A 22106-nucleotide genomic window follows, 5' to 3' on the forward strand; every position below is an offset into this window, starting at 1 on the left:
TATAATAAACAGGACAAAACAGTTGACAGTTGCAGAGTGCAATCAAGTTTAATACAAGGCAGCAAAGAACCACACCTTGAAACAACATGCTTTGATTGAGTAGTTGGCGTTAAAGGTAAAAGAAAAGGGAACGGCAAATCATAACCCACAGGCGGCTGCTGCTGCAGCTACACTGCAGGCAGTGACCATATGCTGGAATGCGGGCAGGAGAGACAAGGCGGGTGGATGCACAAATATTCACTCTATCGATGCCGCTTGTTGATTTCCCTCACAGCTTTCCAGCGGCTGCCAGCCCCAAGCAACCTGAGTTAGCATCTTTTATCACTCCCATTTTTACGCAGTGGAAATGTTGACAAACCGCAAAAGCGGCAAAAAAATTGTGAGCAGAGGTACCAGGGAGGGACGCTACAGCCAGCCAGACCAAGCACACGGTCACAGACAGAAGTTGTGAAACACACAGATGCAGATGCAGGGAATAACACGAAGTTTGCTGAAGAGCTGTTGTTTACTGGTTTTTCTTTTCTTTTTTTTTTTTTTTTTGGCTCCTCCTCACCACCAGTTTACAGAAGCTCTTCAATGAAGACCCAGTGAAATCAGTTAGATAAATTTAAACTAAAAATGAGTGATAGGTGGAAAACTGCAAAAGGTGAAATTAAAGCCTGAAATATTTAATCAAATATACAGACGATGGGCAAATCCTTCCCTGTATGTGTGGGCACAGATCTATTTGAAAGAAAGAAGAGACAAGGGTTAAGGAACCTACGGAAGTCTTTCCTCTTTTTAAACACATATAGTGCAATGCATATTCTCCCAGCCACCTGGCAGGGCTGGGTCTATCTAGCCCTTTTTGCTTCCATAACATGCCCAGACTTCGAGGGGATGCCCATAAATCTGACAGTAAATAAACCATCACTTCTGCAAATGCTTTGCTGCAGATGATTTATACTCTTGCTACAGAAAGACAGCAGGATAAAAGTCTTTCCCGTTCATTACTCACTCAGTCCTTGAGTTACCCTGCCACTTCCTGATCACGAATGTTTCTCATCATCTCTTCCCACACCAAGGATTGCAGTGTCTTACGCAGCAAGACAAACTAGATAAAATTTAACTAGAAGCTTGGGCTGTGCTTATACTATACTTCCCCCCCCCCCCCTTATTTTTACACCAAGGTGGTTTTGCAAATAATCTATGGTGCTGTAAAAGGAAAGACAAGTTCTCTGCCAGTGTACCTATCATCAACTGTCTGCTGAGATTGCTGAATTATATTATATTATAGAGCAAGACTTTTAAAGGCTATTGCTAAGTTGCTGAGTCACCAGCCAACCCTGCTAAACAGTATGTTATAAACTTTAAGGTCCAGTACAATAGGAAAAGGTTTGCCAAAGTTTTGAGCAAAGCAATCAGACAAGAAGAAGGATCATGGAGAAATTCAGACAAAAACCAGAAAGCATTTACTGCAACAACCAGACCTGTTACACCTTGGGGTTTAAGTTTCATTGAAAGGCTGACATCTTCAGCACCGCCACATCCTGAACTGAGGCATTCCTACAGTAGTGATTCAGAGAAGGATGGCAACTATTACACACTTTTTTTTTTCCTGTACAAAACGGTCAGCCTTCAGTACAGTAATGGGTTCTAAAATAAATTTTGCTTAGCTTGAAAGATTTATTTCTTCCACAGTAATATTCCAAAGCCCTTCACACCAGCAGACTCCCATGACAAACTGGGGCTTCCACTGATTGCTCTGTCTGCTCTGGATTTCACTGGAAGCTTGCGTTTGTACAGGACTGTTTTTTTTTTCATCTGTACATAATAAATACCAGAGTGATAAATAATATTTTTTTCCATGTGACATACAATTTCATGTCTCTCTAGTTAATAAATGGTAATGTAATTCTTCCCAAATACCTATCCATCCTGGAATACGTAATAAGCTTGAGGAAGAAATACTCAAATTTAATTTTTTTTGTTGTTGTTGTTACAGTAGGGTTATTTTGTTTTAGCTGTGGATGCTTCTTTGAGGAGAAAGGCAAGAGGAAAGAGCAAGCCATCTGGCATCCTTTAAAACAGCTCTCACAATTATTGTCTTGATTTCCTGACTCACACCTCTACACCTACACTTTGGAAATACGTGAATTCTTAATAAAAAAATCCAAGATCTGAAAATTAGATATTGCATGATGGCTTTCTCTGCACAAGTTTAGGCAAGTTCACTAGAACTTAATTTATAGAGATGCTGACTACCTGTTATCCTCACTCACTGAAATTTAGTGTTCACCATCTATAAAAGTCAAACTCTTAATCTTGATCCTATTGAAATTTGTGTGCTAATGCTAGTTTAAATGTGTGTGTGTGAAAGACAAGGTCCCTCTATTTATCCGGACCATTCACAGAAAAAACATGCAACTACTACTGCAGGTCTGAAACTCAAAAACCTTTTATGATTTTTTATAGTGTCCTGTAAAAAAAGGAGCACAGACTCGTGCTTCTTAAGGAAAAGACTTCAGTGTTGAGCTTTCTTTTCCCATTCCCTTCAGAAGCTTTGCTATGGATTTAATACTAACTTTCACAGCTCCTGTGTCCCCTGACCTTTCTGAACTTAGAATCATACAATCATAGAGTCATTTAGTTTGGAAAAGGATCATCAATTCCAACCGTAAACCTGAGACTGCCAAGTCCACCACTAAACTATGTCCCTAAGTGCCACATCTACACTTGAGCCAGGTTGATTGTTAGGTTTCCCTTGCACTGAGTACTACGGAAATACACAACAAATTTATTTCAGTAGCTTCAGGATTTCACCCAAAACTGTACATTAAGAGGCTGGAATCCTTGTAACATGCGCCCTGTTCTCAGTTTAATTAACCAAAGGACTATTTCTAACTTACAGATATATTTAATGCCCTAGAAACATCCCATAATATAATAGTTATACATATTTTCTTATTATATACAGCATATTGGAAAGGTGATTTTTGGGTTGTACGAAAGAACCCAACCTCACTGTAAATGTTTTTTTCACATGTCTTTGCCTGGAAAAAAGTACCTTTTGAGTCATAGATAATGTCTACAAAATCTCTGGAAAAAAATGAAGTCTGCCTGCAACATCAGTCTGTGAGCCAAGACTTCATTTCTGGTCTGAGTGCTCACTTATGCTGCATACCCAAAGCTGTTTCAACCATTTTGCAAATGCGCTCCGGGGATCTTCGGTGCAACTGGCCAGTGGATGGGAGTTTGGAGGGCATACCACAAGTCTTCACGTACAAAGACAGGTAAAGAAAAAAACAGCTTAAGCACATAGAGGTGAATTCTTTAAACTCCAGAAAGGTTTTCTTCCTGTCACCTTTCCTATGCATATACATATATGTATAGAAAATGTACATGTATGTCATTTTACAGTCAGTCTAAGGTAGTTGCCTACACAACCCTTGAACGCTTGCCACAGAAGACCTGTTAAAGTTATGATATAGGTTTTACATAGATGTAAAGCTTCTACTGAAGGAGGGCAAATTCCAGCTATCTGGGAAAAGTATGTTTGTCACAGGAATACATCAAAACGGAACATCTAAAAGATACTGCCACAATTTCAAGTCTTTGTCATAGCAGTAATCATCATAGTCCAAGGACACAAACAAGGCAAAGTTTACAAACAGGCATATTTTATTTAGACAGAGCTTTCAGGCACTTGAGCTCTTTTCCACATGTAATTAAACAAAACAAAAGCTTTACCTACAAGCCTCATCTTGCAACAGGTCTTAATTGCGCTGGTGAAGGGTCAAGTATTTGATATGTCAGCTCCTTTATGCGAAGCCCTGATGATATCACATCTTCACTGTCAGAGACAGGAGCTCTCATTAGTGTTACAAATTCAGTCTCACTTGTGAAATTTTTAATAGAAACCTTAAATTTCCAGATATTTTTGTAGCTCAGTCTTGAGGGAAATCACTGAAACTACCTTTGGTCAAACACGAAGCCAAAATTGCAATGTGAATTTTGTAGAAAAGCTAGCTAAAAGCTATGAGTTGCTCAGCTGAAGGGTGTTCTAAAAGGTATCTGTATTTTCTCACCCTTTATGTTTTACAGACAAAACCCTACGTTGTAAGAACACTGTGATGGCAAAACTAAGTGCTCAAAAAATAGGATGTGGTGTTTAAAAGCATTGTATGACCTTCCTGTGATATCCCTTTGTGTTTGTCCTGCCACCCATGGTTGGGTTACTCTTTTACATGCTATTTTTCCCATGGAAGCTCTGTGCAGCTCTGCCCAGAAATAACAGGTTTAGCACAACCCGCTGGTACTGCCCTCTCCACGTTCTGTTCTCTTTGTTTCTTCTTGTATTTCCAGCTTGCTTTTTCTTCTTGATCTAGGGCAGGTCCATACTTCCTCACACCTTCGTCCTCCCTGCCATTTTACAGGTCCACCTCTATATACCCTTGACCACCGCATCCATCCGTTTCCCAATTTTTATCTTTCGCTGCAACACTTTGCCCCTGCAATTACATCTTTCCTGTTCAGTCCCTTGAATTCCTGCTTTAATCTCTTTTTTTTTTTGGCATGATTATTCACACTCCTCCCACTCTTTACCTGTATGCATTTAGCGAGGTAGTTTTTGTTTTACAATCATAAAACTGAGGGGGATATTTGTAGACATTTCAGCAGTTTGTAAGAGTCCAAGAAATGGCTAGATGTAACCAAAACGCTAATCAAAAAGTACGTATTAAGTGTACACGTAGAAAACCAGAGAAGGGGAAGATAACCTGGAACAAAGTTTTGTAAACCTTTTAATAAGCCTAAGTATGCCTTATAAAGTGCATGTTAAATGAAGTAAGCTTTTAGCCTAAGTAGGCCAGAGAGATCTCAAAGGAAACCGAACCAAAGGAAATGGTTATCATAAAAATACTAATAGCAGCAATGAACTCTTCACCTTCGATAACGGAACTCACTGCTGGCCAGCAAAGCTGGACTAAAGCTGAATCCAATTTCCCCGTGCTTTCTCCAGGCAGAACGGACGTATTTCTATCACCGCATCTTCACGTTAATGAAGAGGTGCTCCGCGGCAGTTTCGCCCCAGCCCCGGTGCCCCTTTGCCCCGCAGTTCCCCGCCTCAATGAGAATTACAGAATCATAGAATGGTTCGGGCTGGAAGGGACCTTAAAGATCATCTAGTTCCAACCCCTCTGCCATGGGCAGGGACATGCTTTTTGCCATTTAATCTCTGAGGATGGATTATTTTCTCCCAAAAGGCAGATCACCCCCCTCAGCGGGTTTCAGGGCCGGGGGATGACCAGCCTGCGGCCGTCGGTGCGGGGCCGGGCCGCGCCGCCGGGTCTCCCTGCTCCGGGGAAAGAGCGGGGGAGCCGCCACAGCTCCTTTTTGGAGCTGTAAGCGAAAAAAAAAATCCCAGGAGATGGGCTTAAAGCGTAAAATTCTAAAAACCGGTGAAGCCCATAAAAGTGGAAAAAAAAACCCCAAAAGACTGACCGCTGCAGCCGCGCCGGGCAGGCACGTCGCGCACCTGCCTCCTCCCCTTCTCGCCCCCGTCCCGGGAGGGTGCTGAGGGGTTAAGCCCGCTCGGGGGCGGAGGCAGGCCGGCGGGGCTCCGCCGCGGCTGGGTTTCCAATGGGACCAGCGGGGCGGCGGGGCTGAGCGCGGCGCTGGCCTGAGGAGCCGGCGGCGTGAGGAACCGGCCGGCGGCGGGATGTCGCAGGGGCCGACGGCCGCGGAGCGCCTCAACGACCTGCCCGACCACTCGCCGCGGGTGCGCAGCGCCGTCGCTGAGCTGCGGCGGCGGGCGGAGGCAGAGCCCGGCCAGCGCTGGCTACAGCCCCTCACCGACTCCTTCCTGGTGAGGTTCCTGCGCGCCCGGGACTTCAACCTGGACCTGGCGTGGAGGGTAAGGAGGGGGGCCGGGGGTCAGCGGACGCCGCGGGGCTGAGGGGCTGCCGCCATTCGGTGAGGGCGAGGAGCGGGCGGCAGCTTCTCCCTCTGCGTGAAGAGCCACCGCGGCGGCGGGTAGCCAGGCGGGCCCGGCCCGGGGGCGTCGCAGCCGTCCGCTGGCGGGCCGGGGTCCCGCAGGCCCACCGGGCCTCGCACCCCGCCGCCCCCGGGGGTGCGGGGGCCTCGCCTCAGGCCCGGCGGGCGCGGAGGCAGAGGAGTCGGTTGGGGGATCGAGGAGCAGGCGGGGGGTCGTGTCTGGCGGCGAAGGGAGTGATCGGCGCTGCTCGTGGTGGGACGAGGCCAAGCCGGGAGTTTCGGGGTATAACTCATCGCTCGTCACGCGTGTCCCCGGCGTGGGGTCCTGTGGACGCGCGGCACCGCGACTGGCTTCGTGCAGCTGCCATCAGGTAAGGTAAAGGTTCTGGTAAGTGTGGTGCGGCCGTGTAACGCAGAGGTGACGGTAGGGCGGTGAGGTCACGACTCTGGACAGGAAACAATATCCTTTAGAGAACCTCCTTATCGTGCTTATCAGGCTCGGATTACCAGTTACTAGTAATGTTACCGGTTTCACCACAGTTTTATAGTTATTCTAACCTTAAGCTATGAGTAAAAACTTCTTCTCTGTTGGAGTTTTGTGGCTTACAGCATTCCTTTCAGGCTTCGGCAAGTTTTGGTACTTTCCTGGCTGTTTGTACAGCTCTTTGCCAATGCAGAGAATATGTGAGAGTTTTTAATTCCCAAAGGTACAAATTGTTATTAATTGTTTCTTTTTTTTACAGAAACTTTCACAACCACTAACCCTTCTGAACAGAAAGTATTTCCAAATCTTCCCAGGGCAAAAGCATGTATTCGCTTGTGCCAGCTGGAAACTGTGTTCTAGTGGAATTTGCCTTTGATGATATAGAATTGCCCAACAGACCTCACCTTCTACTTTCTGACTTCTCTGCACTGTAGTTTTTCCAAGTTTAGTTACCATAAGAGAAGATTGCTTGCATATGGATATATTGCAGGATCGGGGTGGCTAAACAAAAATGTGAGAAATTAAATTAAGCCCTTAATCACAGAGAGCTTTAAGAATTATATTTTGTGGTTTTTTATTTGGCTCATAAGACTTGCATCATAGCTTTAAACCTTTCCTCCTTAGCAGAAGAACTAGCAAGTCAAGTCAGATTCCTTTGAATATTTATGGATCTTGCTTTTACTTGAATTTCATGAGATTGTTGTATTTTATATATATATATATATCAGATGTGCACTAACAATTGTAGGACCGTGCCTTTTTTTTCTTTTTCAACAAAAGTTATTTTGTTTTTCTGTATTCCTTGGTTCCAAAAAGTAGGGTTTAATGAAGACAATATGCCCTCCTAAATGCGCACACCTGTTTGTATAGCAATTAGTTGTTATTGATAATCCTGTAGACAGGACAGTGGCACTTCAGAATTTGGCCCGTATGTTTCCACACTTTCTTATGATTAATTGTGAGATGTCTTGCACATAGGACTAATCTCCAAGACTGTGGAATCTAAGCTAGGTTTAGAGATGGAGTCTAAGAAGTAGCAAATTCCTGTACTCTTCTGGAGAATCAGCCCTCTAGAGCTGGGGACCTGTTTTGGAAAAATTGAGTCCTTTTAGAAGCTTTTCATAATTTCTGAGTCTCCCCAGGCTGCTAAGTTTCTAAATTTCTTGTTTGGACCCTTCTTTGAACTAAGAGATCCTGATGTTCAAAAAACACCTGTGTTTAAATTTCCATCTAGAATTCCAAGTCTTCAAATGCTGTAGCTACTTGTACTTAATCTTCCACATACCATCTGACACTAATTTCTAGGTTACTTCTCTTACACCATGGGAAGAAGAAAAAAAGCACTTTTTTTTTTTCCTTCAGAATGTGTTTATCTGCAATTGGTATATTAAAGCCCAAGAGAATTATTGTGCAAAAATCTGTGGTGATCATAAGATGTATATTGATCTTACCTGAGTCTGACCTCACGCAGAGGTTATGTTAGTACTTCATTCTACACAGAGCCCTCCTGCCATCAGTCCAGACAGTGGCTGCTCCCTCCCGCCCTGTTTTGACGGTGCCTCGCAGTTTGGAGTTCAGGCTGATACGGTCCCTTTTTGCCCACTGGGATGCTGTGTTCTACTGCATAGTACTTGTAGAGCAGCTAAGGGTTAATCAAAGTTTGTGGCGCTCTCAATGCTTATAACCAAAGGTCTTCAAGCTCTTGTCAAGCATCTTTCTTAGTATGGGCTCATACTTAGCCTTAAATAGGAATCAAGAGTCTGGCAACTGACCATACTCTTTACTGATGCATCCCTGGTTAATATTTGACAAAGATTTATTTGATTTCAGTTTATCAATATTTGGAAATGCTTCAGAAAAGAATAAGCAGGTAGATTGTATCAAGACATTTCATTTCTGAATCTTTTATGATGACTCATTCCGGCAGCAATCTTGTACGTTTTTCCACTGGCAATTCCAGACTTGCTTTTAAGTACTGATCTATTGGTATACGTCATTCTAGAAGAAAATCTACCACTGAAACAGGTAGCTGGAATTGAAGAACTCGAACAAGAGCTAGAACTGTCTGTGTTTTTTAAAGCCAGTCATTATTCAATTAAACTCAGTAACAGATTGTTTTCAAGTTAGAATAGAATTATTTTTCTGCATTTTGAACCACAGGAAGGATTAAACTTGGCCCAATACCTTATTTTAGAAAGTGGCTGGAGATGTATGCACTAACCTGAACCACTTGAGTACAGGCGAAGTGGGATACAGGCAAAGAAGAGGTGAAGTTAAGCAGATAATTTCGACAAAAGGATTTCAAATGCATGAATGTTATTGGTAGGAAAGTGTTAAGTAAGTCTCCATGAAATACTGGCAGATATTTGTCTCTAGGAATGAACAGGAAGTCCTTTGACACAGACTAACAGTAACTGTCAAACACCACGACAAACCTGCAGTACTTACCTCCCAAAAATTGACACTCAGGAAGAACAGTGTTTTGTCATTAGTGGATATTCTGTGCCTCTGTAATCCCTGTGGGAGATATAGGTGAGGATCAAATGTTTATGCAGCAAAAGATTTTAATCTGGATATAAGTTCATACCTGAGCTGAGCATGTTGTTTGCTCATTACTTTGTACAGGTACACCTACCTACTAGATTTGTGAAAACTGAGAAGCAGGGCCACAAGTCTCCATTAATTGTGCCAAAGGGTTTATATATCCCCTTATAAATGTACCAGCTACTTGTGTACGTTTGACTTCATTGTTGTGATCCAAAACATTGTCACTCAGATTGAGTAGTGACATGTGAAATCCGGAGAACTAGCATCTTCTTTCCTCCATGAATCCTTTTTCCTCGTGCATTTTATTATGTCCTTGTATTACATCCCACAACTCTTGTGTAAGGCTAGTTCTCAGTGACTGTCTTTTTGTGCTCAAAATAGATTATACTTGGGGGAAAAGAATGAAAATCTTTAAATTCAGTAAAAATGCAACATTGAAACCCTATGTCAAGGTATGTTTTCATAACATACTACTTAAGACTTTTGTAAGCATCGTTTTTAAGGCACTCAAAACTGTCTAAATACCTAGGATCCTTTTAGGAATACTGGCTCATACAAAGGTGTATAGCCAGACTTTTGTCTTTGCCCTGCATTTGATTTATGAAGGAATCAAGACTTCCTGGTGTGTTGTATTGCAAGTAAGTTGCTTAGAATAACTATGATGTACAAGAAGGATTGTTTTCCTCAGTGTCAAACATACTACTGAGTCTCAGGCATTATCTTTGAGCATCTTCACATCATTCAGATATAAATACCAAGTTTAAATCAGTTACTTGTCTGCTTTTCTCCCATTAATAGAGAGGGATTTCTTTGTTTTGTAGCACATGAATCTTGGATTGGATTAATCAGTAACTTTATCATCTCTGATGTTCAGAAGTCTGGAACTGTCCCCAACAGACCTCAGGACAAAACCTGTTGATTAATGCTTACCTCTAGACACTGGAGTTTTTCATCCAGCTTTCCCCATTTATCAAGTTATCTTGTATCTATTTTCAGATGCTGAGCAGATGCTAAGTAGGTTATTTAGTTTGTAAACACAGATAATTATAGATTGAGATGTTTTCTTTGTGTTATAAGTACATAGCCATTTTTTATACTAGCTAATATATACTCCTGTTTTTCCTGATGTTGGGTTGCTTCATCTTCTGTATCCAACGGATTGTTATATAATATTTATGTTTTTCCTTGCTGTCTTTACTAAAAAAAAAAATTAAAAATTATCATATTTTAAAAATTGCATGTGAATTTCTGTGCTTAAGTAATGTTAAACTAGAAATTTTCAAAATGAAGTGAAACTCTAAGTACTCACTGCTAGTTTTTGAATTCCGTTATATGTTTAAGGATTACTCATGTAAGTAGCCATGTGTGACTTGAATATGTCCAGCTGCTAAGAAAAGGTTTTCTACATAAGTAAAAATTTGCAGAATATGTCCCCAAACTAGCTGTAGATGCTGTGGAAGATTAACTAATGCTAACCTTTACTTCAGCTCTAAGTCATTTCAGGTAATTAATTAGGCTTTCAAAACCTGAACACTCTTCATCACTTTGTGGCGTTCTGGCCAAGGGAAGCATGTTTGGAGCTTAGCCATGTCATGTGTCTGAAAGGTGTACCGCTTGCCCATGTCATGGGAGGTGTCAGTAGTATTCCAACCATATATTTACTCCTCAATGGACTCACTAGAAGGTAAATTATGTCTTCCATAAGGATTTTGAGTGTGTCACAAGCCACAAACACCATTTCCTTTTTCCCAAGGTCCAGAATTTAACTCCTTGTTGTTTCCAAGTTGGGAAATGTAAGTATTCATGAAAATGAGAAACTAACTGTACTGACAAGATAGAATTATTTAGGATACTGAATGAATGTATAAATTTTTTTCTCATCTTGGTTTTGGCAGGTAGCTCTTCAAAGAGATGTTTAAAATGTTTATGTAATTGTTAATTAGGTTCATTAAGTTGTGGTACAACAGATTTTAGAAGAAAAGGGAGAAATGACAAAAGCTACAGATGTGTTTGCATACTTGTTTTGAGGTTGTTTTTGTATTTTGCTGCTGTTTAAGTGTCTGTATTGGAAAGATGAAGGAAAAGTTGTTGACAGTGCTGTCTGGTTGGCACAAAGTGGTTGGGATTGCTCAAACAATGCCCTTTATAGAGAGTCAAGCACTAACAGAGTGAGATAATCAGAGTACCTCATTAGGCCTGTCTTTGCAATCATAGTGAATTTCTATTCCACAAATTAACTTACTTTCCCTACTCCCACCCCCCCAACCTTGTTTGTTTTTAAGTTAGCCTAGACTAAAGCTGATTTAATGCAGTCATTTCAGTTTCTGAAATGAGGTGCTGAAAAATTCTGATTCTCTTAGGTCTTTTGAAGGTCTCAGGTTAGAGGTCTAAACTGTAGCTGTTCAGGAAATTTTAACACGAAATCTAAATTATTCGCCACAGCTATCCTTCTACCATCCAAACTCAGTGCCAGAGAACTTAGCATGGGTGATACAGCTGAGGGAGAATTTGGTTGATGAATTGAGAGGAAGCTTTTTAGAAGATAGTCATGCATAGCTTCCCGCTTACCTATGCAAAATGGCTTAAATAAATTTTAGTTGCAGGGCATAGCAGTTCATTTTTTTTACCACCACTTAATGAATATTAAAAGAGAAACAGTAATTAGACTTGGAAATTAGAACTACTGCATCACTGACTTAACTTTTCATGATTCACCTCCAAGATGACCTTTCACAGTTTCAGATATAATTCCTCTACGTAGATGTTAGCTCAGAAAGGATTGCCTTTAATTGACTCTTCCTTAGAGTTAGTCCATCGCTTTTCAACACACAGCTGTTTCTGTGCCTTAGATCTACTCGTTGATGATGCTGCTTTCCAGCCTTAAGAGCCAGGGTGATGGTGTGCCTGATAATGGACAGGATCTCTATTTTAGCGAAACAGGTTCTCATGATTTCCACTCTGTGGGAGGGAAATTGTCTAATGTGTAATGGACCCACTACATTGTTATATTCTGTCATTTCAGAGGGGTAGGAGGGACTTTGAAAATGTGCTTTAAATATGCTGATGATCAAATCTGTTTCAAACCTAAACCAAAATTATTAATGACTGTGTGTACAAAATGAGCTCATACTTGCAGGGGTAGGGGTGGATGGTGAAGGGGGAATGGTCTGCTAAGATTTTGCACATCAAAGTTTAACAAGCCCTGAAAGAATCGGATGCAGTATTAAACAGAATAATTGTAAATGTAACCTGAGTAAGAAAACTGGGTTTTGGATGTATTTTACATAGAACCTACTGGCTTTTTCTCTATATTCCAGTTTTCTTTTCTGACACAAAATTACAACTGCAGTCTATTAACAAGTAGACAAGATTCTAAATTCATCATAACTTACTTATTTGATCCAGTATAGCAACCTTCTACTACTAGGAGGGATTTGATTAAAATACACAATGAACTGATAGCTAATTTAGTGAACTAAACCTCTGACTGTGACCACATATTGAAAACACATTTTTAACTGTGCTCTTCATATAATACCTGATGGCTATTTGTCATCCACTTTTATTTTTTACAGTTATTGAAAAATTACCAGAAGTGGAGAATTGAATGCCCAGAAATAAGTGCAGATTTACAACCATCTTCTGTTCTTGGTCTTTTGCATGCTGGCTATCACGGAATCCTGAGATCAAGGGACCCACATGGAAGCAAAGTTCTAATATACAGAATTGGTGAGTGACAAAATTGCTTGGACCTGTTTCACACCTGGCTCTGGCACTGATGATTTTGTTTTGTTGTATTGTGTTTTTGTTGTTGTTTTGTTGGTTTTCGTTTCTTTTAATTATCACAATTTGAGCAGCAAAATGAAAGTATTTTATGGCTGCAACATCAGTGATTGGTAAAATTAGATAGTATCAGAATGTCTTACCTAGAAAGATAACATGTTTATGTTCCCTGTTAAAAATACCTTTACATTAATATGAAGCTGAGCTTATTGAGCTGTAACTGTTATATATAATTTGACTTATATACTGGTATGGCTAAAGATATACAATACTTTATGAAGAACTTATTTTCTTTATAGTGGAATCTTCATCTGTATCAAAAAAAGTCTTGAAGTTAAAACCCTAAAACCTGCAAGAATATGTGTTTTTTTTGGGTCTGAGTGTCCCAACAATTATTTGTTTCCAGGCAAATTTTCAAAGCCATGTGCTAAGGCTGGTATTGGTGCACATGCAGCACAGAGGGGAGAGTGAGAACAGGAAAAAAAGGTGCACACCTAGTCATGTACCAACATTCAGTTTAGATGTGAATGAGAAATTCACTGGGTTTTCACTGTTTAGATGTAGGCAAAGAGACCTGTCTAGCAACACTGAAGATCCTTGGTTTGTTTCATGCACTCCCAAAAGTCTTTTAAAAAAAATATAGTTAAATGATCACATTTTTAACATATTTCTTTGTGCTTGTTTTGGACAGAGAAATTATTTTTGACAACTTTTAAAGAATTATTTTAATATCAGCCGGTCTAGTAGAAAATGATTTGTCTCTCTGCAAAGTTGTGTTCTCTGAAGCTTTCATCTACGGTTAAGGCTCATTCCATGTAATTCTTTGCTCAGGCCTCAGAAAAACAAGTGAGGTTCACTGAATCTTGACAGAATTACTGCACCAAAGAAAAATTATATGAATGGATTGGATTGGTGATCTTTGGTTTCTGCTAACATGACTGTTACTGAATTAAGCTATTCCTGTCAAAACTTCGTACCGGAGGCTATGGCCATAGGCAGGACATACTACGTTAGGTGACATCTACACCTATGTACCATTAGGTGGTACCATCTAAAAAAAGAGTTCAACAGATGGGTGTTAGAGCAGACACACAAAATAACTTCTTTACTGTCAAATCTGTTTATTTCAGGACCTCTGGTATTACTTGTTGCTTTTTGTTCCTAAGAAGCATGTTAGAAGCAGTAACAAGCAAAATTACAGGTGTATGTGGTATTCTTGTGGTAATACAGTGCAATTTATTCACTTTTCAGGACAATGGGATCCCAAGTTATTTACAGCATACGAAGTGTTCCGTGTCAGTCTTATCACATCTGAACTCATTGTAAAGGAGATTGAGACTCAGCGGAATGGAGTCAAGGCTATCTTTGATCTGCAAGGGTGGCGATTTGCTCATGCATTTCAAATCAGTCCAGCAGTGGCCAAGAAGATTGCTGCTGTGCTCACAGTAAGTATAACGTACTGCTTCATGCTTCTTTGTTGCTGGAACTCCCTATTTGTCTTCTGTTCTGAGCTATGATAAATTTTCCTTCCTTAGGCCTTCTTAGAGTCTCTGTGGCTTGAAAGAACAAAATCCATTAAAAGTCAGTTCAGGCATAGGTTGTGCTTGATTTGACTTAAAGTATGTCCTTGTATAGCAGTAAATGTCCTTTAACCTCTGATGTTTTGTAAGACTCCACTTATAAACCTTTACAAGAAAAGGTTCATAAGACTCTTGTTACCACACAAGAAAAGCAGCTGAAGCCCGATTTTGTAAGGATCTGTGTTCGTTATCCTGTTTCATAGAATGGTTAGAATTGGAAGGGACCTTAAAGATCATCTAGTTCCAACTCTCCTGCCCTGGCCAGGGATACCTCCCACTAGACCAGGCTGCTCAGAGCCCCATCCAGCCTGGCCTTGAACACCTCCAGGGATGGGGCATCCACAGCTTCTCTGGTCAACCTGTTCCAGTGTCTCACCACCCTCACAGTAAAGAATTTCTTCCTGATATCCAATCTAAATCTACCCGCTTGCAATTTCATCTCCTCTCTTCCATTCTTTTGTGCATTAACTCAACATTCAAAGCTTTTTTTTTTTCTCTGAGACTCAGAGAAGATGAGAAATAGCATGTGCTAAGAGTAATTAAGAGCAAGACAGTACTAACTTGTTACCAGCACGGATGATGCTAAGTAACCATTCAGCTGCTACCAACAGAATGTATAATGTTTATGTTTTGCTTTGCTTTTTTGCCCCCCCAGCGTGAGCATTATTTTTTGCCACTCACTGCTGCCTCATCTCCTATTTTTCACAAAACTTCTAGGGGCTTTACTGTCTTTAAGCCTTGTTCATTCCTGTCAAATTCCGTTGAACTTTGCCAATGGATTTGAGAGTGGGGGAAAAAAAAAGAAAAGAAAAAAAAAGAAAAAAGGAACAAAATTGAAAAAGAAGGGGACAGAGAATTGACAGGCAAGCTACAGTGAGTCCTATAATCGCATTTCCCTTCAGAATTTAGGTTCAAAATCAGTAATAATAAAACTGGTAGCCTATGGTGTGTAAATGAGACAGGGAGATAATCTCTTGCTCTGATTTTGTAAGGTTCATATCTGAGGTTCAGTCAAAGCTTAGTCATTGAACTAATATCATTAGAACTTCAGCTGTTCTTCCTCTTTGAAAAGTTGCAAAACTTCGGTGAAACCAGTAGGTATTCCCATCTTCTCACATCTAGAGTAAGAACTATTGATGTTCATATGAACCTGGTCCAAATCTCATGAGAACAGGACGTGCGAGAGTGTTTCATTTGATTTCTGAGGTAGTAAACAAGCTGCTAGTAATTTTTTGACCTTGAAATAGAGCAGAAAGGAAGTAGAATAGGATTTGCAATTACATCTAAAGGTTTCAACCCATTATCTCAAACCAGGAAATTATTTGAATGTGATATTTCCATCTTGACCTATTTCAGATTTGTTGCATGTTTTTCAAGCTTCTATATGTTTATTATAGCTATGGAAAAAAAGGCGGAAAAAACTTGTATGTTTCCAGTGTTCTTTTCTAAGAAGAGAAGTAACTTTAACTCATTCATTTTTCAGATTCTTTTCATCACTTCAACTGAGTTTCTGTATTTGACCCAGAGATTGTCTTAGTGTTGCTTAATATGTTTATAAGTAAAAATTGAGGAACCTTAGTTTCAACCCTGTGTTCTTCTTAAAAAATGTGTCTTGCAAATTACTATCCTGTATGAAGAAACAGAAGTTAATAGAAAGGAAATACGTACTAAGGAGTGGAAAGCATAGTAACATTGGTGACATCATCTTGAAAAATCTGCTACCCCAGGCAAAACCAAATTGTTTTTCTGAAAAACATGATAGTAGACTTTACATATATGATAATACATACTAACATGCAATAAACATATAATCAGATAGTTTTAAGGTCTTTATCATTAAAATCTAAAAGGAGTTGCATTTAAGAAATGTGTGGGGTTTGGTTTTTTTTTTTTATCCATAGAAGAGTGCATAAAATAATTTGAGAAGAACTACTGTACTAGTAGGGAGAACTGTTTGTGAGAAGTACCATTTTCATAAGCAGAAAACCTCTGGTTGCAGAGCTAGTATAAGCTGCGATATGAATGGAAGCTATACTTTCTGCATTGCATAATGCTGTCTTTGAGCACTGCCATATTTTATTTGAACTTGCAAAGTATCTGGGACTTCTAAATGAATCTTGAATGCAAGTAGAAGTATTTGATATTATAAAAGCTGTATAGCAGATATAATTTTTATTTTCATTATGGCAGTAATCTTGTTGTAAAGTTGAACTTCTGGCTTGGGCAAATTCCCAGGAATTTCAAGGCTCTAAATTATATTTATAAGGGCTCTAAATTATATTTATAATTTATTTAACTTAAACTAGTAGCTTCAATGGTTTATATTTTTATATATTTACATATTATCCTTCAGGCTGTGAATTGCCAATGAAAGCACGTGGCTAGGGAGCTTTTTGGTAAATTAACAGCAGAATCTCTGCTGTGAATAATTGTACCTCTGAGGAAAGGCTGAGCACAAGCTTTGTGTACATAACTTGTGTGTAATTTGGTGAGGGTTTTCTTGTTTGTTGTTTTTTTGCTTGTTTGTTTTTTTTAATAGCCTCTCCTCGTGTTTTTTGAGGAATTTTGTTTGTTTTATTTTTCCTTTTAATGGGAGAAACTAGATGTGATTTTCTAAGCGTTGTTGCGGCAGTGTAAACTAAGAACACTCCAAAGTGCAGCTGTTAGCAAGGTCAGGAGGAATACCCTAACCTATGGACTAGATAGTTTTCACAGATTTGTCCTTAACAATAGAATCTTTTCAATAATATTTTCTTATGCTGTTTTTCATGTATGTTGACAGGATTCCTTTCCGCTAAAAGTTCGAGGTATCCACTTGATTAATGAGCCTTTATTCTTCCACCCAGTCTTCGCTCTAATTAAGCCTTTTCTCACTGAAAAAATAAAAGAACGGGTGAGTGCACACAGCTATTTCTTTCTGCCGCAAAACCCCTACATGACAATCTGCAGCACTTCCCTTAGGATCTGGTACTCCTGAGTACTGAAAAGCATAAATCATTTTTGTGTGTTAGTGCCGTATGGGCCTTTGGAATCAAATTGTAAAGCATTTGCAGTTATCAATAATGTGAGAGTTGCAAGTGGTTGCTGTTATCACAGCTCTAAAGATAAAAACAACTGTGACACAGGGAGGTTAAGTGATTTGCTTGAGGTCACACAGTGATTCTTCCGCAGGAGTAGGAAGAAATAGGTCCTGGATCTTCTAATGCTCTGCCTATTAATGACAGTGAGAAATTGTCACTGAACAGTGATGTTATGCTCCAAGTTGTGCAGAATTAGTAGAAGGCAACTTTTTAGTTCTGAAAGTCCTGCAGAGACATTTATGCATCAAAAATATGTCAGGCTTAAGTTCAAAATTTATTTCCAAATAGCTTCTTAGTTGTTCTAAATTGTTTTGCCGTTTTAAATCTCAAAACCCTGTTTGTATTCAGATGCAAAAGCACACCAAGAATTCTGGGTTTTGTAGCATAGCATGAATATTGGAGGTTTCAGCTGGCAGAAAATGAAATACAGTGAAGTGTTAACAACAGGACTAAGGTACAAAATAAGCAGCACTGTTTATTGTTATTTCCACTCTGAAGCCTCCTTGTCTCAGCACATGAATCTTGTGTATTGGCAGTACCCACTGCACTCCAGGATCAGATTTTCCAGGGTGCTGTTAGCTGTTATTTGCGGGTGCCCTTTTCCTAGCATGCGTGTTTTGTTATGGGAGAGGCAGGATTGTTTCTGCCAGCCTTGTGCAGTCAGTTCCTTGCCCTGAAAAGATGATAAAAAAGCATATTCCAGCAGCCTGATGCTGTGGCCCTTCTTCTCTCATGTTAATGCCTGTGAAACGAGCCCCTGTCACCCGATCAGCTCAGGGTATCTCAGACTAGAACTCAAAAAGCAGAAGAGAGGGCAGGTGGACAGTAGAGGCCTAAAAGAAAACAAACTAGATATCCCAGTTCATGGAATAGAACAGAAGCAGATTGGCTTGTCTCCTGGTTTAGAGTTCCAGGTATTATCTGAAAAAAAACCCTCTAAGGGCCAGTTCTGCATACCGTCATAGGAATAATTACTATTAACTCATTGCTCATTGTCTTACTTCCTGATGAGGAAATGTTAGATACAAGGCAGCCAACTACCTTTTGAGTGCATATTCTTGTAGTCTTTGTGTGATAATAATTGCAGAAAATTCCTGTCAAGTGTTAATAAGAGGCCTATAAAAGTTTCTGACTGGAAGTAATGAACAACACTTCAGAATAGCTACAATAAAGCAAGAAGAGAAAGAACCAAAGCCACAGTATTACAAGGGTTAAAGTGGAGGAGTAGCCCAGGATCTAATTTCAGTTGGAACTGAAACATAAGAACTGAGATACAGATTCTTCTGAATATTCTCCTTGGCACATGTCTGAACCTACATACATGCTACATAATGTTTTTAAAAACGTGTGGCAGGACCAGATAGTAATGGTCAGGAGCCAAACACTGCTCTTTTCTTAGAAATGACTGAAAAGCAAGTACGTGGTATCTGTCATGGCAAGACCAACCCCTAGCCTTCCCATGGTTTAGCTGGCTTTAACTGTATGGACGTAGTGTACCCTCATCAGTGTCACTAAACCAGTCTGGAACAGGACTGTAGTTAGTTTCGTCTCCTGTGCTTGCAGCTGCGTAAAATGCAGTTCTCTGGTTGTAGTCTGTGCTTCATCAAGCTGCGGATACTGAGTAGGACAGAGTTTGAGCACCCATGGGAAACTTGTGTACATGGTGGTACTTTTTTCTTCGTTTTAGGAGCTCATTATGAACAAGTACACTTGCTTAGTCAAACCAAGCTGGTGGCTTCAGCTCTTGCACCAAGTTTCTTTGCTGCCTCAGTAGTCTATCTTTTATACCCAAGTAAATGCTTTTCATGTTTTGTTTTAGGTGTATATGCATGGAAATAACTACATGCAGAGTCTGACCGAACACTTCCCAGTCAGCATTCTCCCACAGGAATATGGGGGGGAGGAAGTCTCCGTTGAAGAGCTGGCCAGGGAATGGACTGACTTTATAATGGCATCTGCAGATTATCTTCAGAGCATTTCTCTGGTTGCCCAGGAGTAATCTTACTAGAGTATTATATAAATTCTTGAACACTGGAAGTGGAAATAAGTTTAATATGAAATCTTTCATTTAATCTTGAAATTATTGTAAATGAAACCAGTATGTCTTTGCAGGGCACTGAGTACTATATTGACTGCACTTTTATACTAACTGGAGCCTTTCAGTACATACGTCTGAAGAGATTAATGAATTCTATATGTTTGCAATACTCTTTGTAATTGACTAGCTTCTGTGCCAAAAAGCTGAATAGTGCACTGGATATCAGAGATCGACACTGCTCCTCTTAAGTCTTTGGAGACAACTCATCCGTAATAATGCAGTCCAGAACCTTATGCTTAGATCTTGTATCTTGGCTTGTCAGGATGATAGGATACAAAACTGAACAGAACGTGAATGGGATAGACTAGTTTGTTGCGGAAGTATGACTACAGGGCTAATTCACAGAGAGTGAAAAGAGGCTGCTTTTTGGATTGATTCTCAGGGAAAATGACTGTTTTGTTAGTTTGTGTCAAATTGAAAACTAGACAGCAATAGTAAGACATTTGTGTTAACTTTTGTGCTGCCTGTGCAGCTTCCCTTTTTGTGCCAATTAACACAATAATCATCCGATTTTATAGAAGAAGACAGGGAAAACACCATGTACCTGTTCTTCAAAGAACAGCATGAATCAGGAGGAGGAACTGGTAAGAGATTCAAAGCAACCTTGAAAATTCTGATTTTCTTTATTCAAAGAGATACTGTCTATGGACAAGCTATAAGCAACTCAGATGATGATCACCTTTAATTCCTACTGTAGGTCAAGAGCTGTTAGCTGTTTACAGTATCTGTCTCTTTTGGAAGGTGAAGTATGTTATACTTTGTGTATCCGAACTTTAGAAGTATTTGTTGTGTGGTTTAAGGGTGCTTGTAGGTCACTGAACCTCAGTGTAGGAAATGCTGGGTATCTTCATTTTATTTTCAGAAAAGTAATTGGCAACTTGCCAGTCCATTGCTTCCAGTGCCCAACAGAAGATATAATTTTTGATTTCCATTGAGCCCTCTTCTTTATTTCTGTAGGAGTAATGAAAAAAGTCTATACTTACTGGAAACATATTCTTATTTTTTTAATGGACATGATTCAGATATGAACACTGCATGTGTGTAAAAGCTATCACTCATGTTACATAGCAGTATCATCCTGCAGTCCCCAGTATTTAATAGTCTAAAACATTATTTTACTTTTCACTCAGCTCTTGTTAAAAACTCTGTTAACGCGCCAGCTGCTGGAATTCATTTACCCAGTGTTTAATGCTGTTTTGTAATAAGCCGGGGGTCTTTGCATAAGCATTGTATATTTAAGCATTCATATGAATCTTCATATAAATGAATCCATAACAAATACTTTGTTTCTCAGGTAGCTAGAAATGCTAACTTCAGTTACTTTGGAATCTTAAGGACATTGGGATGTTATCTTAATTTATGCTTAGGGGAGAGAAATGTCTTATTTTAGATTATCGTTAACACTGTATTATTGCAAAAGCCATTGGAAGCTATTCTTTATTAGCAGGAGGAACATCTATGAAAGGTCCGTAGTGTACTTGGTGGCGGTAGTTCCTTCTGCTGTGGTAAGGTCAATGCCAGATACAAAATTCTTTCAAAACCAACAAGGACTTTTTAAATATTTTTTTTTTCTTCCAATTCCCTCATTTCCTCAAGTGCATTTTTCATTCTTCTCTTTCATATAGAGCCTAAATTTAAAGAAACATTTTTCAGATATATTTTCACATATTCATATATTTCATATATCTGTCTTTTTCTCAGATTGAACTATTTTGTGATATAAAAGCTCCTTAAATAGAGGAGTTCAGTGAAGTGCTAATTCTTCTTTATAAGAAAATAAACTAAGTAGTCAGGCATCTGGCAATTCTTCAAGCGTGTAACTCAGCTTCCAAATAATTTATGAACTGGAGAACTAAAGCTATTGTCTTAATTTTATGCCTCTTCAATTTTAATCCTTGAATGTAAACTGCATAAAGGAGTGAGCTGTGTTTCAGTGAACAGGAAAATTCAAACTTTTCCTTTGAAACCAGTCTCTAACTATTGCTGTTTTATGTAGCAGAGCCTTGACTTGTTTGCATATGTATAAGCACATGGACGAAATGTAGCCGTTTTTAAAAAAATCTTCATTGTGACTACACCGGCTCTGTGAACATAAAGTCCTAAATGTCTTTGGAAGTGCCTGGAATGTATTATTAAACAGTAACGTGTTTGCATAAGACAACAGTTAGAGCACTGAGTGCAGTTATTTTTGCATGAACTGTTAATTATTTTTTTAATGTTTACGTGTTACAGAGAAGGTAGGAACTCTGTGCGAGGGACAATTGCAGTTGCTGCTAATAATAAGGACACAAGATAATTAGGATTGCGTAACGAATGGCAGAGGTGTTGGTGCGATGGGTGGTGGTATGGTGCCTATGAGGTGCATAGTCAATAAAACAAAAAAAAAGTAACAGTCTTTTAAGTGCATTATTCCTTAAGAGTGTCAGGAGTGCCTCTAAAAAAAAGTAAGTTGCAAATATAATTTACTACTGACCATAAGCACAATGTAATGCACAATTTTTTTTTTCAATTTTGTACGTATAACGTCATTATATTAATAAAAACTTTTCGAGCGGAACCAG

The 22106-nt window shown here is 39.6% G+C and overlaps 1 protein-coding gene across 2 annotated transcripts; it reads left to right on the plus strand.

Annotated features, from left to right (window-relative positions):
• Positions 1-5623: 5623 nt before the first annotated feature.
• TTPA (alpha tocopherol transfer protein) lies at positions 5624-22098 on the plus strand. 2 transcript variants are annotated; one of them, XM_054192924.1, is made up of 5 exons: positions 5624-5845; positions 12580-12733; positions 14039-14232; positions 17150-17260; positions 19267-22098. In XM_054192924.1, the coding sequence occupies exons 1-5, from the start codon at positions 5699-5701 to the stop codon at positions 19444-19446; spliced, it is 786 nt and encodes a 261-aa protein (XP_054048899.1). In that variant the 5' UTR covers positions 5624-5698; the 3' UTR covers positions 19447-22098. The 2 variants fall into 2 exon arrangements, with proteins under 2 accessions (XP_054048899.1, XP_054048898.1); XM_054192923.1 differs by having other exon boundaries at positions 5625-5893.
• The last annotated feature ends 8 nt before the right edge of the window (positions 22099-22106 follow it).

This window comes from Rissa tridactyla, chromosome 2 (assembly GCF_028500815.1).
Source record: "Rissa tridactyla isolate bRisTri1 chromosome 2, bRisTri1.patW.cur.20221130, whole genome shotgun sequence".
Classification (NCBI taxonomy): domain Eukaryota; kingdom Metazoa; phylum Chordata; class Aves; order Charadriiformes; family Laridae; genus Rissa; species Rissa tridactyla.